The following is a 20,977-nucleotide window of genomic DNA, read 5'->3' as shown; positions in this document are numbered from 1 at the left end:
AGCATTAGATATAGCGCAAACAATAGAAACTGTGGATCGCAAAGCTCGTATCATAAATAATACAACAACAAGTGCCCAGCATGTAAACAAGATGTACTCAAACAAGTGTAAAACACACAAACCGAGTATTCTACAGAGAAACTTTAACAATTCTCCAGTAAGGAATACCCATAGAGGGGGTCGCTCTCAACATCGATCAAATCATCAACAACTTACTCAGCAAAATCTACATCATGCTCAAACTCCGTATACTCAACAGATAAATTGTATTCGTTGCAATTCCTATCAATATCCAGAATGGGAGTGCCATTTCAAAAATGACATATGCTATTTTTGCAATACTAAAGGGCACATAGCTACTAGAGCTGGTCGAAAAAAAGGTAATAATAACAACCGAGGGTTTTCCAGTAATCAAGGCCGACATTATAATAGAGGACGCCAACACCACACTAGCGGACGAGGAAGTAACACAAACCATATTGATCAAGAAAATCATAAACAAACACATGAAGATAAACTATACGAATATGACTTATTTCACATCAACGAATCCGGCAACTCCACACCTCCAATAAAACTTTCATCTATATAGGTGGGTTTACTGATGTATAACTGGGTAGTAAGTCACGTACAGGGGCAGGGCGATGTTAGGATTTTGTTTTTTATTTCAGAAGTTCTTGAGGTGGCGCCACTAGTACGTTTTCGCTACCATTTAGCAACTATTGGCGCCATCTCTCGATTGAAAGAAGCTAAAAAAATCTGAGTTTTTGCTTACCCCTGTAAAGCAAACTCGGTGTCGAACGAACTGTAAACCGACCTATTATAAGGAGCACTTGGTACGTTGGTCGTCGTCGGTCGTACGTCCCAGCTTTCAGGAATGTTTGCTTAGTCTGTCATGAAGCCAAAGGCGGGGCGGCGAGGAAAAAGCGAGGGAAACCGAGACCGCCTTTCGCAGCGTTACTGAGGTGGTTCGACTATCTATTTTCTCAAAATCTGTCGCCCCTGAGAGTTGGGCCGTGTTTGTCCCAACCCGAAATACACCCGAAATTTTCTCTCTGTTTCCGCCGCGAATTTCGGAGGGGGGGGGGGGGGGATCGTATGGGGTAGTTTCAGAACTGTGCGTTTCGGAAACGGGGAGGTGGGAGGCGGGGGCGGGGGGTTTCGGGGTCGTTCCGATTTGAAAGTCCCGTGGCTGCGTTCAACAACTCTAAAAAAGCTCAGCGCTGAGCTCAACGGTCAGCGGCTTTTTGCTGAACGGGTTTTTTGACTTCCGGTTTTGACGTCACGTTGATCCTCGGAGGCTGAGCGAGATGGTTTTACCGTTGCTTATCGGTATAGTGACGTCATTCGACAAAGTTAAAGGAGGGGTAGCAGACGATATTACTACAACTTTTAGTTTTTCTCCGTTGATAGTTGTTGAACGCCGCCCGTGGCTCTCTCGGCGTACGTTAGTCCCGTGGCCTTTATACATCAGCCATTGGATACCGGGGGTTTAAAGGGGTACAGGGGGGGGGGTTGGTACGACTGCGAGTTTGAGTTATTTTGCGGGGAAAAGAATACCGTGGAAATTCTCGCGTTGGAAAGGGGGAGGGGAGTTCTACGGAAATTCTCGCATGGAGAAAAGGGGGAAAGGGTACCACGGTAATTATCACACAGGGTGACCAGACTTCCTATATTTTCTATATTTTCCTATACTATATTTTTAATGCCTTCCTATAAATTCCTTTATTTTTACCTTTTTTCCTATATTTTCCTATAATTTCACGATCTTTTGAAAATGAGATAATTTTTTAAGTACGTGTCATAGACCATGTAGTGAAAAACTGCCACTTTCGAACAAAATCTTGAAATCCACTAAGTGATCCAATAATGCAAGAAAGTAGTGTCCAAAAAATTATCAATATTCTAGGTGATTCGAGTCCAAGTATACTGATATGCAGTAATTACCTTATTCCTATATTTTCCTATTTAGTTTCCTATGTTTTCCTATAATTCGCTTATTTCTATTCCTATATTTTCCTATAATTCGCTTATTTCTATTCCTATATTTTCCTATAATTCGCTTATTTCTATTCCTATATTTTCCTATAATTCGCTTATTTCTATTCATATATTTTCCTATAATTCGCTTATTTCTATTCCTATATTTTCCTATAATTCGCTTATTTATATTCCTATATTTTCCTATAATTCGCCTCTAAAATTCCTATTTTTCCTATAAAAGTTTCCCAGCCTTTCCCTGGTCACCCTGATCACATGGGAAAAGGGGGAGAGGGTACTACAGTAATTATCACATGGGAAAAGGGGGAGAGGGTACCACGGTAATTATCACATGGGAAAAAGGGGGAGGTGGGTACCACGGTAATAATCACATGGGAAAAGGGGAAGGTGGGTACCACGGTAATTATCACATGGGAAAAAGGGGGAGGTGGGTACCACGGTAATTATCACATGGAAAAAAGGGGAGGTGGGTACCACGGTAATTATCACCTGGGGAAAAGGGGGAGGAAGGGACTTACTGGGGTACCCCGGTAATTATCACCTGGGAAAAAGGGGAGGAAGGGACTTACTGGGGTACCCCGGTAATTATCACATGGGGAAAAGGGGGAGGAAGGGACTTACTGGGGTACCCCGGTAATTAACACCTGGGAAAAAGGGGGAGGAAGGGACTTACTGGGGTACCCCGGTAATTATCACATGGGGAAAAGGGGGAGGAAGGGCCTTACTGGGGTGGTTCGACTATGGGGAAAAGGGTGCCACGGAAATTCTCGCATGGGTAAAAGGGGGAGGGTGCCTTACTGCGGTGGTTCGACTAGGGAGAAAAGGGTGGCACGGAAATTATCCCATGGGGAAAAAAGGGTTGGGGGGGCGTACTTGGGTGGAGTGCCTCGAAACACACAACTAGCTGAGGGCCCGCCTATAAGGCGGGCTTCTCGGCTAGTGTACAATAATTGGTACTGAAATTAATTTTGAAGTATACACCGGTTCAGCTTATACTCTGATATCTGATATTCATCAAGAAAGCCTCAAGTTAAATGAACAACTAAAACCCAGTTCTATAAAACTTAAATCATTCTCAGGACATCAAGTACCGAATAAAGGAGAAATCATGGTCAATGTCAATTATAAGGGGAAGACATTAGAACTTCCACTTTTGATATACAAAGGACCTGGCCGTAACCTACTTGGACGAGATTGGATTTTTTCAAACCGACTAATCAAGTATTATATATGCAGTCATCTCACGAACGTCTATCAATCATTTTAAAAAAATACAACAAACCATTTGCACCTGGTCGAGGCCATATAATGGGAGTTCAAGTAAAACTTCTTATTCAACCTAATATCAGTAGTCCAAAGTTTTGGAAACCTAGATCCGTTCCATATCATGTTCGAGACAAAGTTGAAGCTGAAATACAGCGATTACAGGATGAAAATATCATAACCCCAATTATGCATGCAGAATATGCAGCACCTATAGTTCCTATACTCAAGCCAAATGGGACACTTGGGATATGTGGCGATTTTAAAGTTACAACAAATCGTATTTTATACACAGAGAAATATCCTATCCCTAAAGTTGATGATATTTTCGCTAAATTGCATGGATACACTGTATTAACCAGACTTGACATGCGGAATGCATATAACCAACTCTAATTAGACCAAAAATCTAGAAAATATATTGTTATAAACACTAACCAAGGACTATTCGAATATAATAGAATGCCTTACGGTATCGCTTCTGCTTCCGCGATATTTCAAAGATATGTCGAAACTTTATTGAAAGACCATAAAACAGCTATACCTTTCCAAGATGACATCATTATGGGTGGCACAAATGTTGACGATCATTTTGACAAGTTAGAAAAGCTCCTGCAGAAATTTGAAGATGATATTGTCAAATTAAATAAGGAGAAATGCCAGTTTTGGCAAACATCCTTAGAATTTTTAGGATACAGATTAGATAAGGATGGAATTCATCCTCAACAAACAAAAATCAAGGCTATTCAGGACGCACCAGTTCCACAAAATATTGATCAGGTACGATTATTTCTGGGATTAATAAATTATTACTCGCGATTCATACCAAATGCATCAACGTTGTTATCTCCTTTCAACCAACTGCTTCATAATAATGTAAAATTCGTATGGACCAAAACACATAAAGAACATTTTGATAAAGCTAAGAATGCCATTCGATCATCCAATGTCTTAGTTCATTTCGATCCAGGTAAAGACATTATTTTAGCTTGTGACGCTTCGCCAGTTGGTATTGGCGCCGTCTTTTCACACCTAATTGATGGTCACGAGCGACCAATTTCTTTTGCTTCAAGAACTTTAACAAGCGCAGAACGTAACTATCCACAAATTAAGAAAGAAGCTCTATCCATTATTTTTGGTGTCACTCGTTTTCGCAATTATTTACTTGGAAAGAAATTTAATCTAGTTACTGACCATAAGCCATTGTTGGTACTTTTCGGACATGACAAACCTATACCAGCCAAAGCCGCTGCAAGACTCCCGCGGTGGTCTTTAGTTTTATCAGGTTACGACTATAGAATAATATACAAGAAGGGTGTTGAAAATGATAATGCAGACGCCTTAAGTAGATGTATCAACGTTATACAGATGGCTCCAGATACACGAGACGACCAAGTGTTAACGCAAGTAATGAAATTCACATTAGAAGGGTGGCCGCTAAATTCAAAAAGATTAAAGAATGAATTAAAGCCTTATCAAAAACGTTCGGCAGAAATCACCATTGCGAAAGACATTTAGAGGTGTGCAAATACCATTTTTTGGGGATCGAATCAAATATCAAATATTTTTTTCAAAGCACGGCAAATACCAAATCGAATATTTATAACGTCCAATAATTTGGTCTAATATTTTTAGGGCAAAAATTTAGACCAGTTAACTGATCAAATACCAAATAGTATTTCGAATATCAAATTATTCGACGTATTCGGTTTTCAAATAGCCAAATAGTTTGCATATTTGTCAAAAAAAAGTAATTGAAATCACTGTTCGTTTTACTTGAAAATAGTAAAATATTAAACCAAATACATTATAGCCTAGAACAAAGTTCTCTGGGCAAACTTGGTAAATTAGTGGTATAATGACGGGCCCGTCCTAAAAGATGGTCTTTTAAATTTTTAATTTTACTATTTAAGTAGGGTCTTCGAGCCGGTCCCAGGGAGTAGACAGTGGAAGGCATGTTTGCCTAAGTTTTGTTCGCCGTCTCGTCAGAGAAATTCATCGAGGTTACGTCTACACTAGATGTACGTCTAGGACTTCGAGATAGTGCTACGGGAATCACCTTAGATGAAGCCGATTTTCATGAGTTACACCGAAAGAAGGATGAAATACTAGCTTTCTTCGAGAAGGATGACGCCCCAGGTTCATCGTGCTTTTTCAGCGGTTCCGAGACGAAACGTGTTGAACTAAGAACGTATCAGAATCGAAAAATTTTGGATATCCGGGAGATGGTTCCGGGGTACGGTGAATTGTACGGCAAGTTTTTCCCAACCAAGAAGGGTTTCGCCATTGGTTACGCTCTCACTAAAGTGCTAATGGATATGTATAAAGACGTTGTAACATACCTAAATGAATCAAATAGGATATTTGACCTTTTAAAGGACACTATTTTGGAACAGTTGCGTGTTAATATCCGCCAGTGTTGCTACGGTTGTACCGTGAACCATCCGTCACAGACTCAACACAACTGTCATGAAGACTGGGATATGCGTGTTGAAATGAACTACGACACTGCGATAAGAAATCTTGACTATATTGAGATTTATAAAAATTTTCCTTTAAAAACCTTTTTAAATGAAGAATTTTGTAAATGCATGGTCGCCAGAATAGTCTGTAACGCTAAACAACTTTTGTGAATAAAAACTATTTGATTTGAGAAAAATGTGTCATTCTTTAAAATGGATTTCAGGTTGCAACATCCTTTTAACGGTCTGATCGTGGGTGCGACTCAGTCTGGGAAATCCTTTTTCGTGGCTAGTCTTATCAAATATAAAGATACGTGTATTTCACCCCCACCAGAGAGAATTATTTGGTGGTATACGGAATATCAACCCAAACTGTTTAATTCGGTATTAGATGATACACCCACAGTTGAATTTCACGAAGGATTATTAGACGTTAAAATTTTAGACCCAAATGTCAAGAATTTTGTTATTCTTGATGATTTACTTTGTGAAATATCAAATAACAAGGATGTCACGAATTTGTTTATAAGAGGTTCTCATCATAAAAACACGTCGGTTTTTGTACTTATGCAAAATTTGTATTATCCTGGGAAGGAAATTAGAACGTTGAATTTAAACGCGCACTATCTGATAATTTTCAAGACACCACGTGACAAATCGGCGATATTTCATTTGGCTAGACAGATTTCCCCAACTAACAGTAAATACGTCATCGAAGCCTTTCATCAAGCAATCGCTAGAGACTTTGGATATTTATGGGTGGATTTGAAACCAACTACGTCAGATGATCACAGACTACGAACCGGACTTATACCAGGAGAAGAGGCTGCCGTTTTTATTCCAAAATGAAGAGAATTCATAATCATAAGGAGTTTTTAAAATATCTAAGTGTAATTCGTGCCAAAGAAATGCCGCCATCAAATATGCTAAGAACGACGCGATTAAAGCTATTGTGGAATATTGTATAAATGTTCTGCGTGGCAATGTGAAGTTGTCAGATGATCATAATAAGAAGCGATTGAAGTGACATTGTCATATTTTGCGGAAGATATCTAAACCTAATACAATCGCAAAACGAAAAAAGATTCTAATACAGAAGGGAGGATTTTTACCGTTACTCTTAGCACCACTTCTTTCAATTGTGAGCATTGCTGCAGGCGCGGCTATAAGTAGAGCTATCAAAAATGGCTAGAAAGATGATACTAGTTCCCGAAGACGTGTATCGACGACTCAATTCGCAACCAAAACTTGACGAAAACTTGGATACGAAAACTGTTTTAAATAATCAGAAACTTAATCAATCACAAAAAGTGGAGTTGTACAACCATTTATTACAACGCAACAAAAGAACTAAGAAAGCGAAACTCGTTGAAGAACCGAAAAGAAAGAAAGACTGGTATTCGGAAATAGCTATCGCGATACCAGATTCACATTTAAAACCCGTCATTGCTTTGTACAAGTGGATTGAAAGAAACAGTAAAATTGAATGGTCTACCAGTGGTGAACTTATTTATAAAGGACGCCCTATAGTTAGATCTAATATCATGGACATTTTACACGAATCAGTTAAAGGATACAAAACCAAACCGAAACATGAAATTGTCGGATTAGATAAATTGTATGAATTGTTGGCCATGGAAAATGTACCCAAATCACTTGTAAAAAATAAATTCCCCTTTGAATCCCCTATTGAAAATGTACCTATTATTTCTAACGATTCACCAGAAAAGGTGTACGATGATTCAGATTATTTACCCCCAAGTCCCGAATCAATGTATGGCAATGGATTATTGAGTTGGATAAATTTGAAATAAAGAATATAACCATATATCAAGTTTCAATTCTTTCACTTACGTTTTCGACTTCAACATGGAAGGAGGCAACGATCCTACTCCGTCAGGGTTGATAGGCTCTTTATCGATATCAAATCACCCAAAGTTATTACGGCGTTTTTGTTATTATTTATTATTATCGTTTTTGAACTATTTGATTTCGCGTACTGGTATCACGAACGGAAAATGAATTGTACGAGGAATGGATAAGTTAGAGGAAATATACTTCAACGTTAAGGACGCCGGTAGTTACGGAGGCATTCGTGGTCTTTATCGGGCTGCCCGGGCAAAGGGAATTAAAGTTAACATAAACGACGTGGGAGAATTACACCGACCAGTGAGACACAATTTTCGAAGAAACAAGACGATAGTGTATGGGATAGACAAACAATGGCAACTTGATCTGGCGGACATGCAAGATATCAAAAACCACAATAGTGGATACCGATATATCTTATGTTGTACCGATGTATTTAGCAAATACGCATTCGCTGTGGCTACCAAGGATAAGAAAGGATCAACTATGGTAAAGTCCCCAGCAAACACAAATCGTCCCTGGGACGTCCCAGCATGGTCCTTAGAGCCCAGCTTGGTCCCGTCCAAAATTCGTCCTACGGGACGAATAACGGACGTCCCATTTTAGTCCTCGTAGAACCAATTTCGTGACATCCGATATTCAGCCCAATCGACGTCGCATGGATCTCCACTATTCGTCCGAAATGTTTCGTCCATCAGTATCTAGAGGTGCGTTTATCAGCAATTAATTTTAATTTTTTTCACCTGTATTTGTATTTGAGCTGATAATGATTAACCACAAAATTTTAATTTTATTAAGAATATTATTATTTAAATTTACGAGTTTATTTAAAGTGAATTAATGGAATTACGTGCTAAATCAAAACTACTTAATTATTTTTTTATATTATTATTTTCTTATTTTCTTAATTTTTATTTCCATTATTTTCATTTGATGAATTATTTCTACAATCACAGCCAATTACTGCGAAAAAGCTGATCTAAGTTGGCCGAGCTAAAGTCCTTTTAAAATATCTGGTAGCCCAGTTTGTAGTTTCTTTTGTACGACGCCATTCAGCGTTGCCAGACGTACCATAATTATTGTACAAAACAATAATTTTAGCTCAAAATTTTGGTCGTACCATAATTTTAGGCTTGTACAATATTGTACGCGTATTTACAATAATTTTAAAGTTGTGTACCATAATTTCAATAATTTAAGCTTAAGATGTTTTTTCCAGTCTCGTCAGTTTTTTATTTGGTTATGGCTGATCGGAGAACTTCGGCTTTGACCGTAAGCCCGGGCCTCGCCCATTGACTATGGTCACATGTTCACTTTCCAAAGAATCCTTATTTCCCACCCTGGTCTCAGTTCCCTTGTTCAGTGCGCCAAATCCTATCGTCGTTTGTTTATCATTGTGTTTGGAGTTCTTTCAGATATACATTATATTTTTCAAATAACTGTGATAATAGAAGTGTTTTTAAAAAACCTTGTCCTATTTTTGAATAATACTAAAGTGATAACAAAATGTACCTTCTAGAACTGACCTAAGATGTAGAGATATTTCATTCTAAGACTCGCATTCCTATTTTAAAAATTTATATTTGTAATTTTTTAAATATGTGCAATAAATTTTGCAATACTTATACTTTAGCCTTATAGTGTAAAATAAGTATAACGTAGATAGTTCAAATTTAAATATTTACACTAGTTAATTTTTGCGGCTAACGCTTAAATTGGCCGTGTGAGAATTGCAATAATTTATCCCAAGAATCAATAATTTTTAAGCAAGAATACAATAATTTCATTTTTCAAGTCTGGCAACGCTGACGCCATTACTCGATAGTTTGGAATCGGTCACCATAAAGTACATAATGCGTTCTACACAAACGACGGTTAAAGATTATAACATAGTAATCTCTAGTATTGCTGATAATATATCAAAAGAGTAAGTATTTTATTAAAAAACTGTTTGATTTTTTTAATGATTTTAACTCTATTTTTTTAATGTGTCTTTTACAGAGGTAGGAAGAAAATAATGTTTGATCAAAGTCTATTCATTTTGGACCTGTACATGTTTCAATTTAACTTTTTAAGTTTATTATTCATTACTCTCACTGAGTGGTTCGCCTAAAGCATTATTTCATTTTGTTATATTTTGTATATTGAATTTGGAATTCCAAAAGTAAGATTTGCATTGAATTCTCCGAATGTTAGGGAAGGTTCGCTGTTTTTAAAGTTCATTTTGGACCTGTACATGTTTCAATTTAACTTTTTAAGTTTATTATTCATCACTCTCACTGAGTGGTTCGCCTAAAGCTTTATTTCATTTTGTTATATTTTGTATATTGAATTTGGAATTCCAAAAGTAAGATTTGCGTGTAATTCTCCGAATGTTAGGGAAGGTTCGCTGTTTTTAAAGTTCATTTTGGACCTGTACATTTTTCAATTTAACTTTTTAAGTTAATTATTCATTACTCTCACTGAACGGTTCGCCTAAAGCTTTATTTTATACTGTGATATTTTATATAGTTAAATTTTAATTCCAAAAGTAAGATTTGGATAAATATTAAAATTAAGCTTCGAGAAACAGTAATTTCTAGAGTACATTTTTCATCCGATAGTCTTAATTTTTTTTAAGGAATAGTATTAAATGGCTTAGTTTTATTTTGCTTCTGATTTTAAAATTAATTTTATTGTTTTTTTACATTTGTATAAGGAAGGTTATTTAATTTTTTAATTGTTTAGTTCGAAATTTATTTTGTTATATAAAAATTAAATAACTATACAAGTTTTGTAATTTATATGTTAACTGCTAATACTTGCAGAGTTCGTGTTATTACAATCAAATTGTACACTTGTTGCTGGATTTTTTCCATTATCTTGTATTTTAATGTTTTGAATAATATTTTAATATCAAGTTTGGCTTTTTAAATTATTTGTTCAGAATACGATATCCAATGAACGTCCTAGTTTCATCCCTATTGAGCCATGATTGAACCAAATTAAAGGCCTAAAGACATCTCTAGGTTTTATAGAAAGACATCCAGGGGACGACCGCCGTAATTGCCGTTGGATGTCCGAAAACTCGTCCCCGGGACGTACTACGGCTATAGACAAACCGGACATTTGGACGTCCTTTAACGTCCAACCGACGTCAACCCCGGATTTTGGGATGTCCTACGGACGAAGGCAAGATCCGAGTGTGACGTCTATCGGATGTCCATAGGACGTGTTTGTGTTTGCTGGGTCATTCAAATCTATTTTAGAATCAGGTCGACAGCCGAAGGTTGTACAGACTGATCATGGTAATGAGTTTCTATGCAAAGAAGTTCAAGGTGAATTAAAACGTAGAGGAATCAAGTTTTTCGCAACGCACTCCGAAGTAAAATCTAGTATTATAGACCGATTCAATCGAACACTGAAGTCTCGAATGTACCGATATTTTACGGAGAAAGATACGCACAAATATATCGACGTATTACCGGATTTATTGGAAGCTTATAATAACAACTACCACAAATCTATTAAATGGAAACCCGTTGAAGTGAAGAATGAAAATTCGAAACAAGTGTGGCAAAATTTATACGGGAAAGTAAATTTTTCCCCTCCCGTTTCATCCCCTTTTGAAATAGGTGACTTGGTTCGTATAAGCAAGAATAAAACCACGTTTGAAAAGGGTTACAAAGCCAATTATACCGAGGAAATATTCAAAGTAGTGCAGTGCATACCAAGAGACCCTCCGGTATATAAGCTGGAGGATTTGAAAACTGAGCTCATTTCGGGTGTGTTCTACAAGGAGGAAATACAGAAAATCGGGAAAGACCTCGAAAACTGCTTATTTAAAATCGAAAAAGTTCTAAGGAAAAGAACAAAACCAGACGGAACTAAAGAACTACTAGTACGTTGGCGTGGTTACGGTCCAGATTTTGACTCTTGGGTGCAAGAAATCGTCACATTATGAGTTTCTATATCACGTTACCGTCCGACTCTTCTATACGCTATTTCAAAAACAATACTATAAGCAAGATTAGAACGTATTTACCGGAACCAATGAAACTTGAGGGAGCGTATGAGGTTGGACTTGCTGAAATCAGTTACCCAAGAACTTGGAATAACGTTCAAGAAGAGTGTGTAGTTCGAATTTGGAAAACTATCTCTCTACCGGATTCCTTAGAAGAATCAAAGACTAAAACACCTAAGACACCGAGAAAACACACTGACATAGAAAATTTCAACAAGGTAATGGATTTCGTTAATATAGTAATACCACCAGGATATTACGGAGTTGAAGATTTACTGGAAATAATGACTACTGATGATGACGGGCGAAATATTAGCTCTAGAGTCAAGTTATATTACAACAAACCAAACCGTCGTGTAATTGTTGAACTATATGAAATGAACCAAGTTTACATACCACATGAAATCGCCATCATATTAGGATTCACGAGAACTCCAGGCAAAGACGTAACTCTAGTGACTTCCACGACGGCACCTTTTAGCTGTGATATGGACGCTGGGTTACATTCTCTGTTCATATACTCGGACATTATACAAAGTCGATCGGTTGGAGATTCAGATGTTCCCTTATTACGTATTATAAGTATTCAAGGAAAAGATGGAGATACTGTTGAGAAAGAGTTTTCACGACCACATTATATGCCTATTGCGCATAACAATTTTCAAACCATTGAAATTAATATTATGAGTGAAAAGGGTCAGCCTGTACATTTCGAACGAGGAAAAGTTCACGTCACTCTTCATTTTAGACCCCGAAGAACATGGACTTATCTATAAAATCAGGTGTAAAATCTTTCTTCTGTTCATTTGTGGTTAGCGGGTCAAAGGAGAAACATGTCTCCACGTAATCTGGATCACGTTTCTGTAAACGATTATAATAACTATTACTTAAATCAAATTGGACACGGATCAATTCCGGTATACCGTGGAGTAGCCGTGCAAAGAGGATATGGTCTTGGAAATATATTAGCCTCGGCATTTCGGTCGGCCATGCCTTTACTCAAAAAGGGTGCCACATTCCTTGGTCGAAAATTTTTAAATACCGGAGCAAAAATTGCTTCCGACGTCTCGAGTGGTGTGTCTATTAAAGACGCGTTAAAATCTCGGGGGAAAGAGGTGGGGAAAGAAACCTTAAGAAGAGCCGCCGAAGCAGTGAGTAAACTTACGTCGTTAGTGGAAATGGACGTAAAAGGAAACGTAAAACGTCTCCCATCATCAGTTCAGTTCGAACCACGAAGAAGAAAAGACGTTCTCTGCTTCAGTCTGATATATTCTCGTAATCATCATCATTGAACAATGTCTCTAGCTCACCCCAGTTCGCAGAACAGCATTAGCTCGGAACTTGATTTATTTCACGTATCTTATACTCAAACTGGTATAATAGGAAGTCAATGGGATGAATATAATCCAACATCGAACATAAATGAAAACCAAGCAATTATCTTTAATATCGCTGGAAACTCGGAGACTTACATTGATTGGAAAAATACTTTACTTCAAGTTCAAGTGAAAATTGTGAAAGCAGATGGAACTCTACCAAAACCCGATATTTACGACGCTGTATCTAAAACCACAACTCCTGCGGACAAAATCGGTCCGGAAAATTTGTTTTTACATAGTCTCTTTAGCGAAGTTCACGTATCATTAGGTGACAGATCAGTTACATCATGCCCTCAACAGTATCCTTACAAGAGTATGATTCAAACGCTCTTGACATATGGTGGGCCAGCCAAGGATAGTTTCTTAACCGCGTCTCTATTCTATAAAGACAAAGCCGGGAAATTTGACGAATTTTCCGATAACGACGGATTTAAGAAACGTGCAAAATTTGCCCAAGAAGGTGTTATTGACATGATTGGAGTTGTACGAGCCGATATTATATACTATATACTAGTACCACCTGGTTTCTTCAACCGGTACAAGTACCACCTGGTTTCTTCAACCGGTACAAGTACCACCTGGTTTACCGGTACAAGTACCACCTGTTTTCTTCAACCGGTACAAGTACCATCTGGTTTCTTTAACCGGTACAAGTACCACCTGGTTTCTTTAACCGGTACAAGTACCACCTGGTTTACCGGTACAAGTACCACCTGGTTTCTTCAACCGGTACAAGTACCACCTGGTTTCTTCAACCGGTACAAGTACCATCTGGTTTCTTCAACCGGTACAAGTACCATCTGGTTTCTTCAACCGGTACAAGTACCACCTGGTTTCTTTAACCGGTACAAGTACCACCTGGTTTCTTTAACCGGTACAAGTACCACCTGGTTTACCGGTACAAATACCACCTGGTTTCTTTAACCGGTACAAGTACCACCTGGTTTACCGGTACAAGTACCACCTGTTTTCTTCAACCGGTACAAGTACCATCTGGTTTCTTCAACCGGTACAAGTACCATCTGGTTTCTTCAACCGGTACAAGTACCACCTGGTTTCTTCAACCGGTACAAGTACCATCTGGTTTCTTCAACCGGTACAAGTACCACCTGGTTTACCGGTACAAGTACCACCTGTTTTCTTCAACCGGTACAAGTACCATCTGGTTTCTTCAACCGGTACAAGTACCACCTGGTTTCTTCAACCGGTACAAGTACCATCTGGTTTCTTCAACCGGTACAAGTACCATCTGGTTTCTTCAACCGGTACAAGTACCACCTGGTTTCTTTAACCGGTACAAGTACCACCTGGTTTCTTTAACCGGTACAAGTACCACCTGGTTTCTTCAACCGGTACAAGTACCATCTTTTTTCTTCAACCGGTACAAGTACCATCTGGTTTCTTCAACCGGTACAAGTACCATCTGGTTTCTTCAACCGGTACAAGTACCATCTGGTTTCTTCAACCGGTACAAGTACCACCTGGTTTCTTTAACCGGTACAAGTACCACCTGGTTTCTTTAACCGGTACAAGTACCACCTGGTTTCTTTAACCGGTACAAGTACCACCTGGTTTACCGGTACAAGTACCACCTGGTTTCTTTAACCGGTACAAGTACCACCTGGTTTACCGGTACAAGTACCACCTGGTTTCTTCAACCGGTACAAGTACCATTTTTTTTTCTTCAACCGGTACAAGTACCATCTAGTTTCTTCAACCGGTACAAGTACCATCTGGTTTCTTCAACCGGTACAAGTACCACCTGGTTTCTTTAACCGGTACAAGTACCACCTGGTTTCTTTAACCGGTACAAGTACCACCTGGTTTCTTTAACCGGTACAAGTACCACCTGGTTTCTTCAACCGGTACAAGTACCACCTGGTTTCTTCAACCGGTACAAGTACCATCTTTTTTCTTCAACCGGTACAAGTACCATCTGGTTTCTTCAACCGGTACAAGTACCATCTGGTTTCTTCAACCGGTACAAGTACCATCTTTTTTCTTCAACCGGTACAAGTACCATCTGGTTTCTTTAACCGGTACAAGTACCACCTGGTTTCTTTAACCGGTACAAGTACCACCTGGTTTACCGGTACAAGTACCACCTGGTTTCTTTAACCGGTACAAGTACCACCTGGTTTACCGGTACAAGTACCACCTGGTTTCTTCAACCGGTACAAGTACCATCTTTTTTCTTCAACCGGTACAAGTACCATCTGGTTTCTTCAACCGGTACAAGTACCACCTGGTTTCTTTAACCGGTACAAGTACCACCTGGTTTCTTCAACCGGTACAAGTACCATCTGGTTTCTTCAACCGGTACAAGTACCATCTGGTTTCTTCAACCGGTACAAGTACCACCTGGTTTCTTTAACCGGTACAAGTACCACCTGGTTTCTTTAACCGGTACAAGTACCACCTGGTTTCTTTAACCGGTACAAGTACCACCTGGTTTCTTTAACCGGTACAAGTACCACCTGGTTTCTTCACCCGGTACAAGTACCATCTGGTTTCTTCAACCGGTACAAGTACCATCTGGTTTCTTTAACCGGTACAAGTACCACCTGGTTTCTTTAACCGGTACAAGTACCACCTGGTTTCTTTAACCGGTACAAGTACCACCTGGTTTCTTTAACCGGTACAAGTACCACCTGGTTTCTTTAACCGGTACAAGTACCACCTGGTTTCTTCACCCGGTACAAGTACCATCTGGTTTCTTCAACCGGTACAAGTACCATCTGGTTTCTTCAACCGGTACAAGTACCATCTGGTTTCTTCACCCGGTACAAGTACCATCTGGTTTCTTCAACCGGTACAAGTACCATCTGGTTTCTTCAACCGGTACAAGTACCATCTGGTTTCTTCAACCGGTACAAGTACAGATGCCCACCCTCTCGATACATTTATATTTGACTCCAGGCCCTAGGATATGATAGGGTCTCTAATTTTCAGGTCTGCAGATCTTCCAGACCAGTTCAGCCACTTTAACACGACACCTGCTTCATTAATTTGGTGGGTGTTCAGTATTTAAAACTGTAGAAAGTTCTAATGTCTCCAAAGACAAAGACTTCGTTTTCATAACCCAATATTTAAGGGAAATGTGTCAAAGTACATACATCTTATTTCATTTCTAGCCTTTCTAATTGGAATTTATGTTATATGCTTTGAGCCGAAGAATATTGAATTTAGATTATTATTACCCGACTTATTCAATTTATTTGAAATAAATTTAGTCGAGTAATACAGAATTTGGATAATTACATATGTTTTGTTGTTCGTTTAAAATAGCATTCTTTCTATTTGATTTGAAAAATATTTTTGATTAATTAATGACGGTAAAATCTGTTCAAAAAGACGATGTTTTATTTTCTCGAAAATATGTTCAATTTCTTTCTATTACGAACCTATAATCTGTTTGGTTTATCTAAAAAATATAATAATAGTTACAAAATTAAATAGCTAAAGCTCTTCGTGGTTTTTCGGGTAAAATATATTTTCGAAAACATAGGAAATGATAAACTTATTATGTTTAAAAAACCAGTTATATTTATATACATAAAAACTTAATCAGCTAAACAATATGAAATTTATTTGAACTAAAATGTCATCGGAGAAACGTGCGAGACATTTATTCGGAAAATTATCTGTAAATTGTCCGATTATTTATAGTTCACTGAATTTTTCGATCGAAATGATCAGAAAACCCCGAGCCCTATAGAGAATTTTGCGGCCATATACTTTCCACTTTTCACCTGGTGGCTTACAATCTTTAATAATTTTTGATATGTCGCACTTTCCCGATGTCGGAGGCCATAAAAATTTATTTTCAGCAATGCACCAAATAAGTTCCACGACTTCTACAGTTTTTTCTTTTAAAAATGAAACCACTGCGAACATCAAAAACAATTTGAGCTTAGTACCGATAACTTTTACAACCCAAAAGCACAATTTTGGACTGCAGTCAAGTTTGTGAATTTCTGAAGATTCTTTATACAAATAATTCTGAGAATACGAAACTATGGTATCGGCTGTTACTCTACAATAATTAACCAATAAAGCAAAAAAATAATTACGAGAATTTAACTATTACTTATTCTACATTAACTCTTTCAATCAATAACTCGGTCCTCGGTAAGCTCAAATTATCTTTTCTAAAAGTCTTCAAAACCTTTTTGAATTAAAATTGTATAGCTATATAAGCAGCTATAAGCATCTAGGCTAGGAAAAATGTAAACATAACTTTCATTTTGACTACCAGTAGGAAGAGCTAAACATAATAATAATCATAATAAAATGCTTTTTATTGGAACACCTTTTAAGTTTTACACTTGTTTACAAAAGGGTCCACCGTCCATTAATTTAAAACATAATTTAGGGGTGGGAACAAAATTATGGCTCAATTGAGCACTTCCTGGTTTTTACATATTAAAACATTTATTTTATTTTTTAAATCTTTGTATGAATTTATACTTTTTAGTTCATCGTTCATCTTATTCCACATAGTAACTGAATTTCTCTTTACACTTTTTTCCCAAAATTTTCCAATTTTTTTTACATGGAAATTATTTCTTTGACCCCGGGTAGCTAGTCCAGAATCATTAATATGTTTTGCTTTATACCACTTCAAAATGCACGGCGGGGCTTTTTCTTGCCTAACTTTAAATATAAAGAGAAGTAAGTTTAATTCGTAATTTTGTTGCAAATTTGTTACATTCGCTATTTCGATAGCTTCTGACAAGGAAGAATATTTTGATTTTTTTGCGATAAGTTTTACTATCATTTTAAATAGGCTTTGTAATCTATTTTTTTGTGGATTTTTTGGCTGTTTCGTAGAATATATTTCCATAATCCAGTATTGGTTTAATTAGTACTTTATATAACATTCTAAGAGTCTCAGTGGATAGTGAGTTTTGTAGTGGTCTTAATAACCATAGTCTGGTCTTAATTTTCTTTACAGTGTAGTCAATATGTGGGGCCCATGTAAAATCAAGGATTCTATATTTTTAGAAGGATAGGAAGTGATGGCGCTTTCGCGCCGGGAAGAAAACGCGTGACTGCGCAGTAGCTCCTTCCAAAAATTACCCAGCCAAGGTCAAATATCGCTACCGTGAAGGCGTCAAAGCCCATTTCGCCGTTGAGTGATTTGGCCTTGGGGGTGAGTAAAAGCGGTAAAAGTGACGTCACTCTTTTGTAAAACTCCACGCTCTTCCCGCCAGGCCGTTTATACAGGAGAACCTAGTCACTTCCTATCCTTCTAAAAATATAGAATCCTTGGTTAAATTCTCATCCATCCAGAGACCCAGATATTTGAATGAGCTTGTTCTCTTGATTGTACCCTGGCAATTTCTGATGCAATTTTTTCATTTCTCTATTTGGACTAAAGATTATGAAATTTGTCTTAGATTTATTTAAACAAAGTCCTTTTGTAAGGAGTTTAATGCTTATATTATTTAGGTCTTTTTCCATATTCCTTATTGCAACCTGAAGATTTTCGTCCGCTCCTAATATTGCGTTATCATCTGCATATTCATTTGCCAGGGAGTTTTCAAGTGATTTCTGTAGGTCAGCTGTATATGCATTAAATAATAAAGGACCCATGACACTGCCTTGAGGTACTCCGTGCTTTACATTCATTGGTTTTGATGAGAACCCATTATGCGTGACTATTTGTGTCACTCAGATACGACCGAAGCCACGATAGTACTTTCCCATCAATCCCGGCATTTTTCAGTGTTTCTAATAAGAGATGGTGTTGAACTGTATCGAATGCTTTTGAGAGATCTATAAAAGTTATGATTACATATCGACCTTTTTCTAAATGATCATATATGTTAAAAATGGATGAAGTAGTAGAAAAACCCTTTCTAAAACCAGACTAATTTTCATAAAAGCCACCCGTTGATTCTAAATATTGGTATATGTCCGTATAAGCTATTCTTTCACATGTTGTGGATAAAGTTGCCAGTACATTAATAGGGCGGTAGTTTGATGGGTCACTGTCATCTCCATTTTTATACACTGGTACTATTTTTGAAATCTTCCATTCATCCGGAAAGACTCCACTCGAAAAGGAGAGGTTTATGAGGTCTGTTACAAATTTTGCAATAGGTGCTGCTAGGTTTTTTATAATAGTATGGGTCCTGGAATAGACCATCCATTCCGGTAGCTTTATTTGTTTTAATGCTTTTAAGGACTTTAAAAACATCGTCTTCTGTTATTTGAGTAAAACTATTTAAGCCTGCTCTATTACATCCATCATTATTTTTACCACTGTAATCGTTGTTTAATGGAATATTATAATTCATGGTAGACAGTCGTTGTTCAGCCATTCCAATAAAATAATCGCTCATGTCATTTACTATATCTTGAGGGTCCGATGATAAATTATTGTCGTGTAATATTTTATTGATTATCTTTTTATTTTCTAATTTCAAGTGTGGCTTAAGAATTCTCCAGAAATGTTTGGTGCCTTTTTCCTTCCTCGCGTTATCTTTAAAGTAGTTATTTTTGCCTTTTGGATTAAATTCGTAACCAGATTTCTCTGCTTCCTATATGACTCGATAAAGTAATGACCCGTAGCTGCGTTTTTACTTTTTGTTTTTATCTTTTCTCGAATATGTATTTGTTGATTTCTGTTAGTTGTCATCCACGGGGTATGTTTTTCAGGGACGTGTCTTTTCTGAATTGGCACATTTTGGATTTAACATAGACAATGGATAAACATTGGTAGCTCGAGAAATTTCCCCTTCAAAAATTCCCAATACAGACGATTTTAATGGGTATTCATAAATCTCTTTACGAAATAAACACAAATTAGCACGTACAAACACTTCCAAGTTTTGTTTATAAATATTTTAACGGTGTTGGTCCATTTGATCGAAAAATATGTGATCGACAGTCGATCATTATACGTTGCAATTGATCGAAATTCCAATTGATCGAATCCCATTTGTCATTTGTTTCATAAGATCGAACCTTCAAATGATCGAATACTATTTGATCGAATTCAAAAGTATTTATAGTACCAGTTGGTATGTTTTTATTTTACCGAATGTCAATATGAAGTGCAGAAGAAATAATGATGGAATAATTAATTGCTTAAGTGCAGAAGGAATAATGATGGAATAATTCATTGCTTTAACTGTATTAAGCCACAAAGATGAAGATAATTTTACTTTATACACTATATGATGGATTTTTTATGACATCGATGATAACGGCCCGTTGTTTTTGATATATATAAATAGGGTCAGGTTAGGTTAGGTTAGATTGATGTACGCGCGCCGTAGGCGCGTATGCACCGTTGTATACGAAGGGTCTGACCACGTTCACGGCCCTTCTATTGCTAAAAATTAGGTACAGAGTTCGTTTTTTTAATAGGTCTTTCAATTAATTATGTCCGAGATAATATTTTGTTTTCTACATCACTGCGCTCAGACATATTTCTGTTGTTTGTTTTAGTTTCTTATTATGGAGAAGTACTATGGTTATTTTTATTTAGTACAGTTTAAAGAAATAATTATTATTCATAGAGTCTACTGTATCTCCTTCTGACTAGATGTTGCCTTTTCGATTTACTCCCAAAAACTTGTAGTTTTACCCTACAGTAGCTTTCGATCAAATTTCGTTCGATCAAATGCAATTCGATCAAATAAACTCAAACTGTTTTAACAACTATAACCTCACCTGAGGTCAACTTAAAACAATTGTCGCCTTGACTCAATGAAACAGAAAAATGACCGTTTTTGTAAAATGAGGCATTTATCGGAACATCGGGGTCAAATCCTTTTAGCGGTTGTCTTAAATTACTTTTGTTTTTGGCTTTTGACTCATGTTGTGGTGGCAATGGGTTTTCACTTAAACGTTTTACGAGTTGCTGTAACGGTTTGTTTGTTCCTCTGATTTTCTTCTTTATATATTGTAAATAGTTTTCGAATGGGAAAGCACTAAAAGAATCCAAAGGCCCAAACTTTTGAACATCTGCAGCTAAATGGCAAAGA

General features: G+C 37.3%; 1 protein-coding gene across 1 annotated transcript; it reads left to right on the top strand.

Annotated features, from left to right (window-relative positions):
- Positions 1-12,893: 12,893 nt before the first annotated feature.
- On the top strand, positions 12,894-17,487 carry LOC149926417 (uncharacterized). Its single transcript, XM_090157694.1, has 2 exons — positions 12,894-13,460; positions 17,455-17,487. Exons 1-2 carry the CDS (start codon positions 12,894-12,896, stop codon positions 17,485-17,487), a joined length of 600 nt encoding a protein of 199 aa, XP_090013820.1.
- Positions 17,488-20,977: the final 3,490 nt, after the last annotated feature.

Source organism: Leiobunum rupestre, chromosome 9, assembly GCF_980474605.1.
Source record: "Leiobunum rupestre chromosome 9, qqLeiRupe1.1.hap1, whole genome shotgun sequence".
Taxonomy (NCBI): Eukaryota; Metazoa; Arthropoda; class Arachnida; order Opiliones; family Sclerosomatidae; genus Leiobunum; species Leiobunum rupestre.
This window is presented reverse-complemented; position numbering and strand designations above follow the sequence as displayed.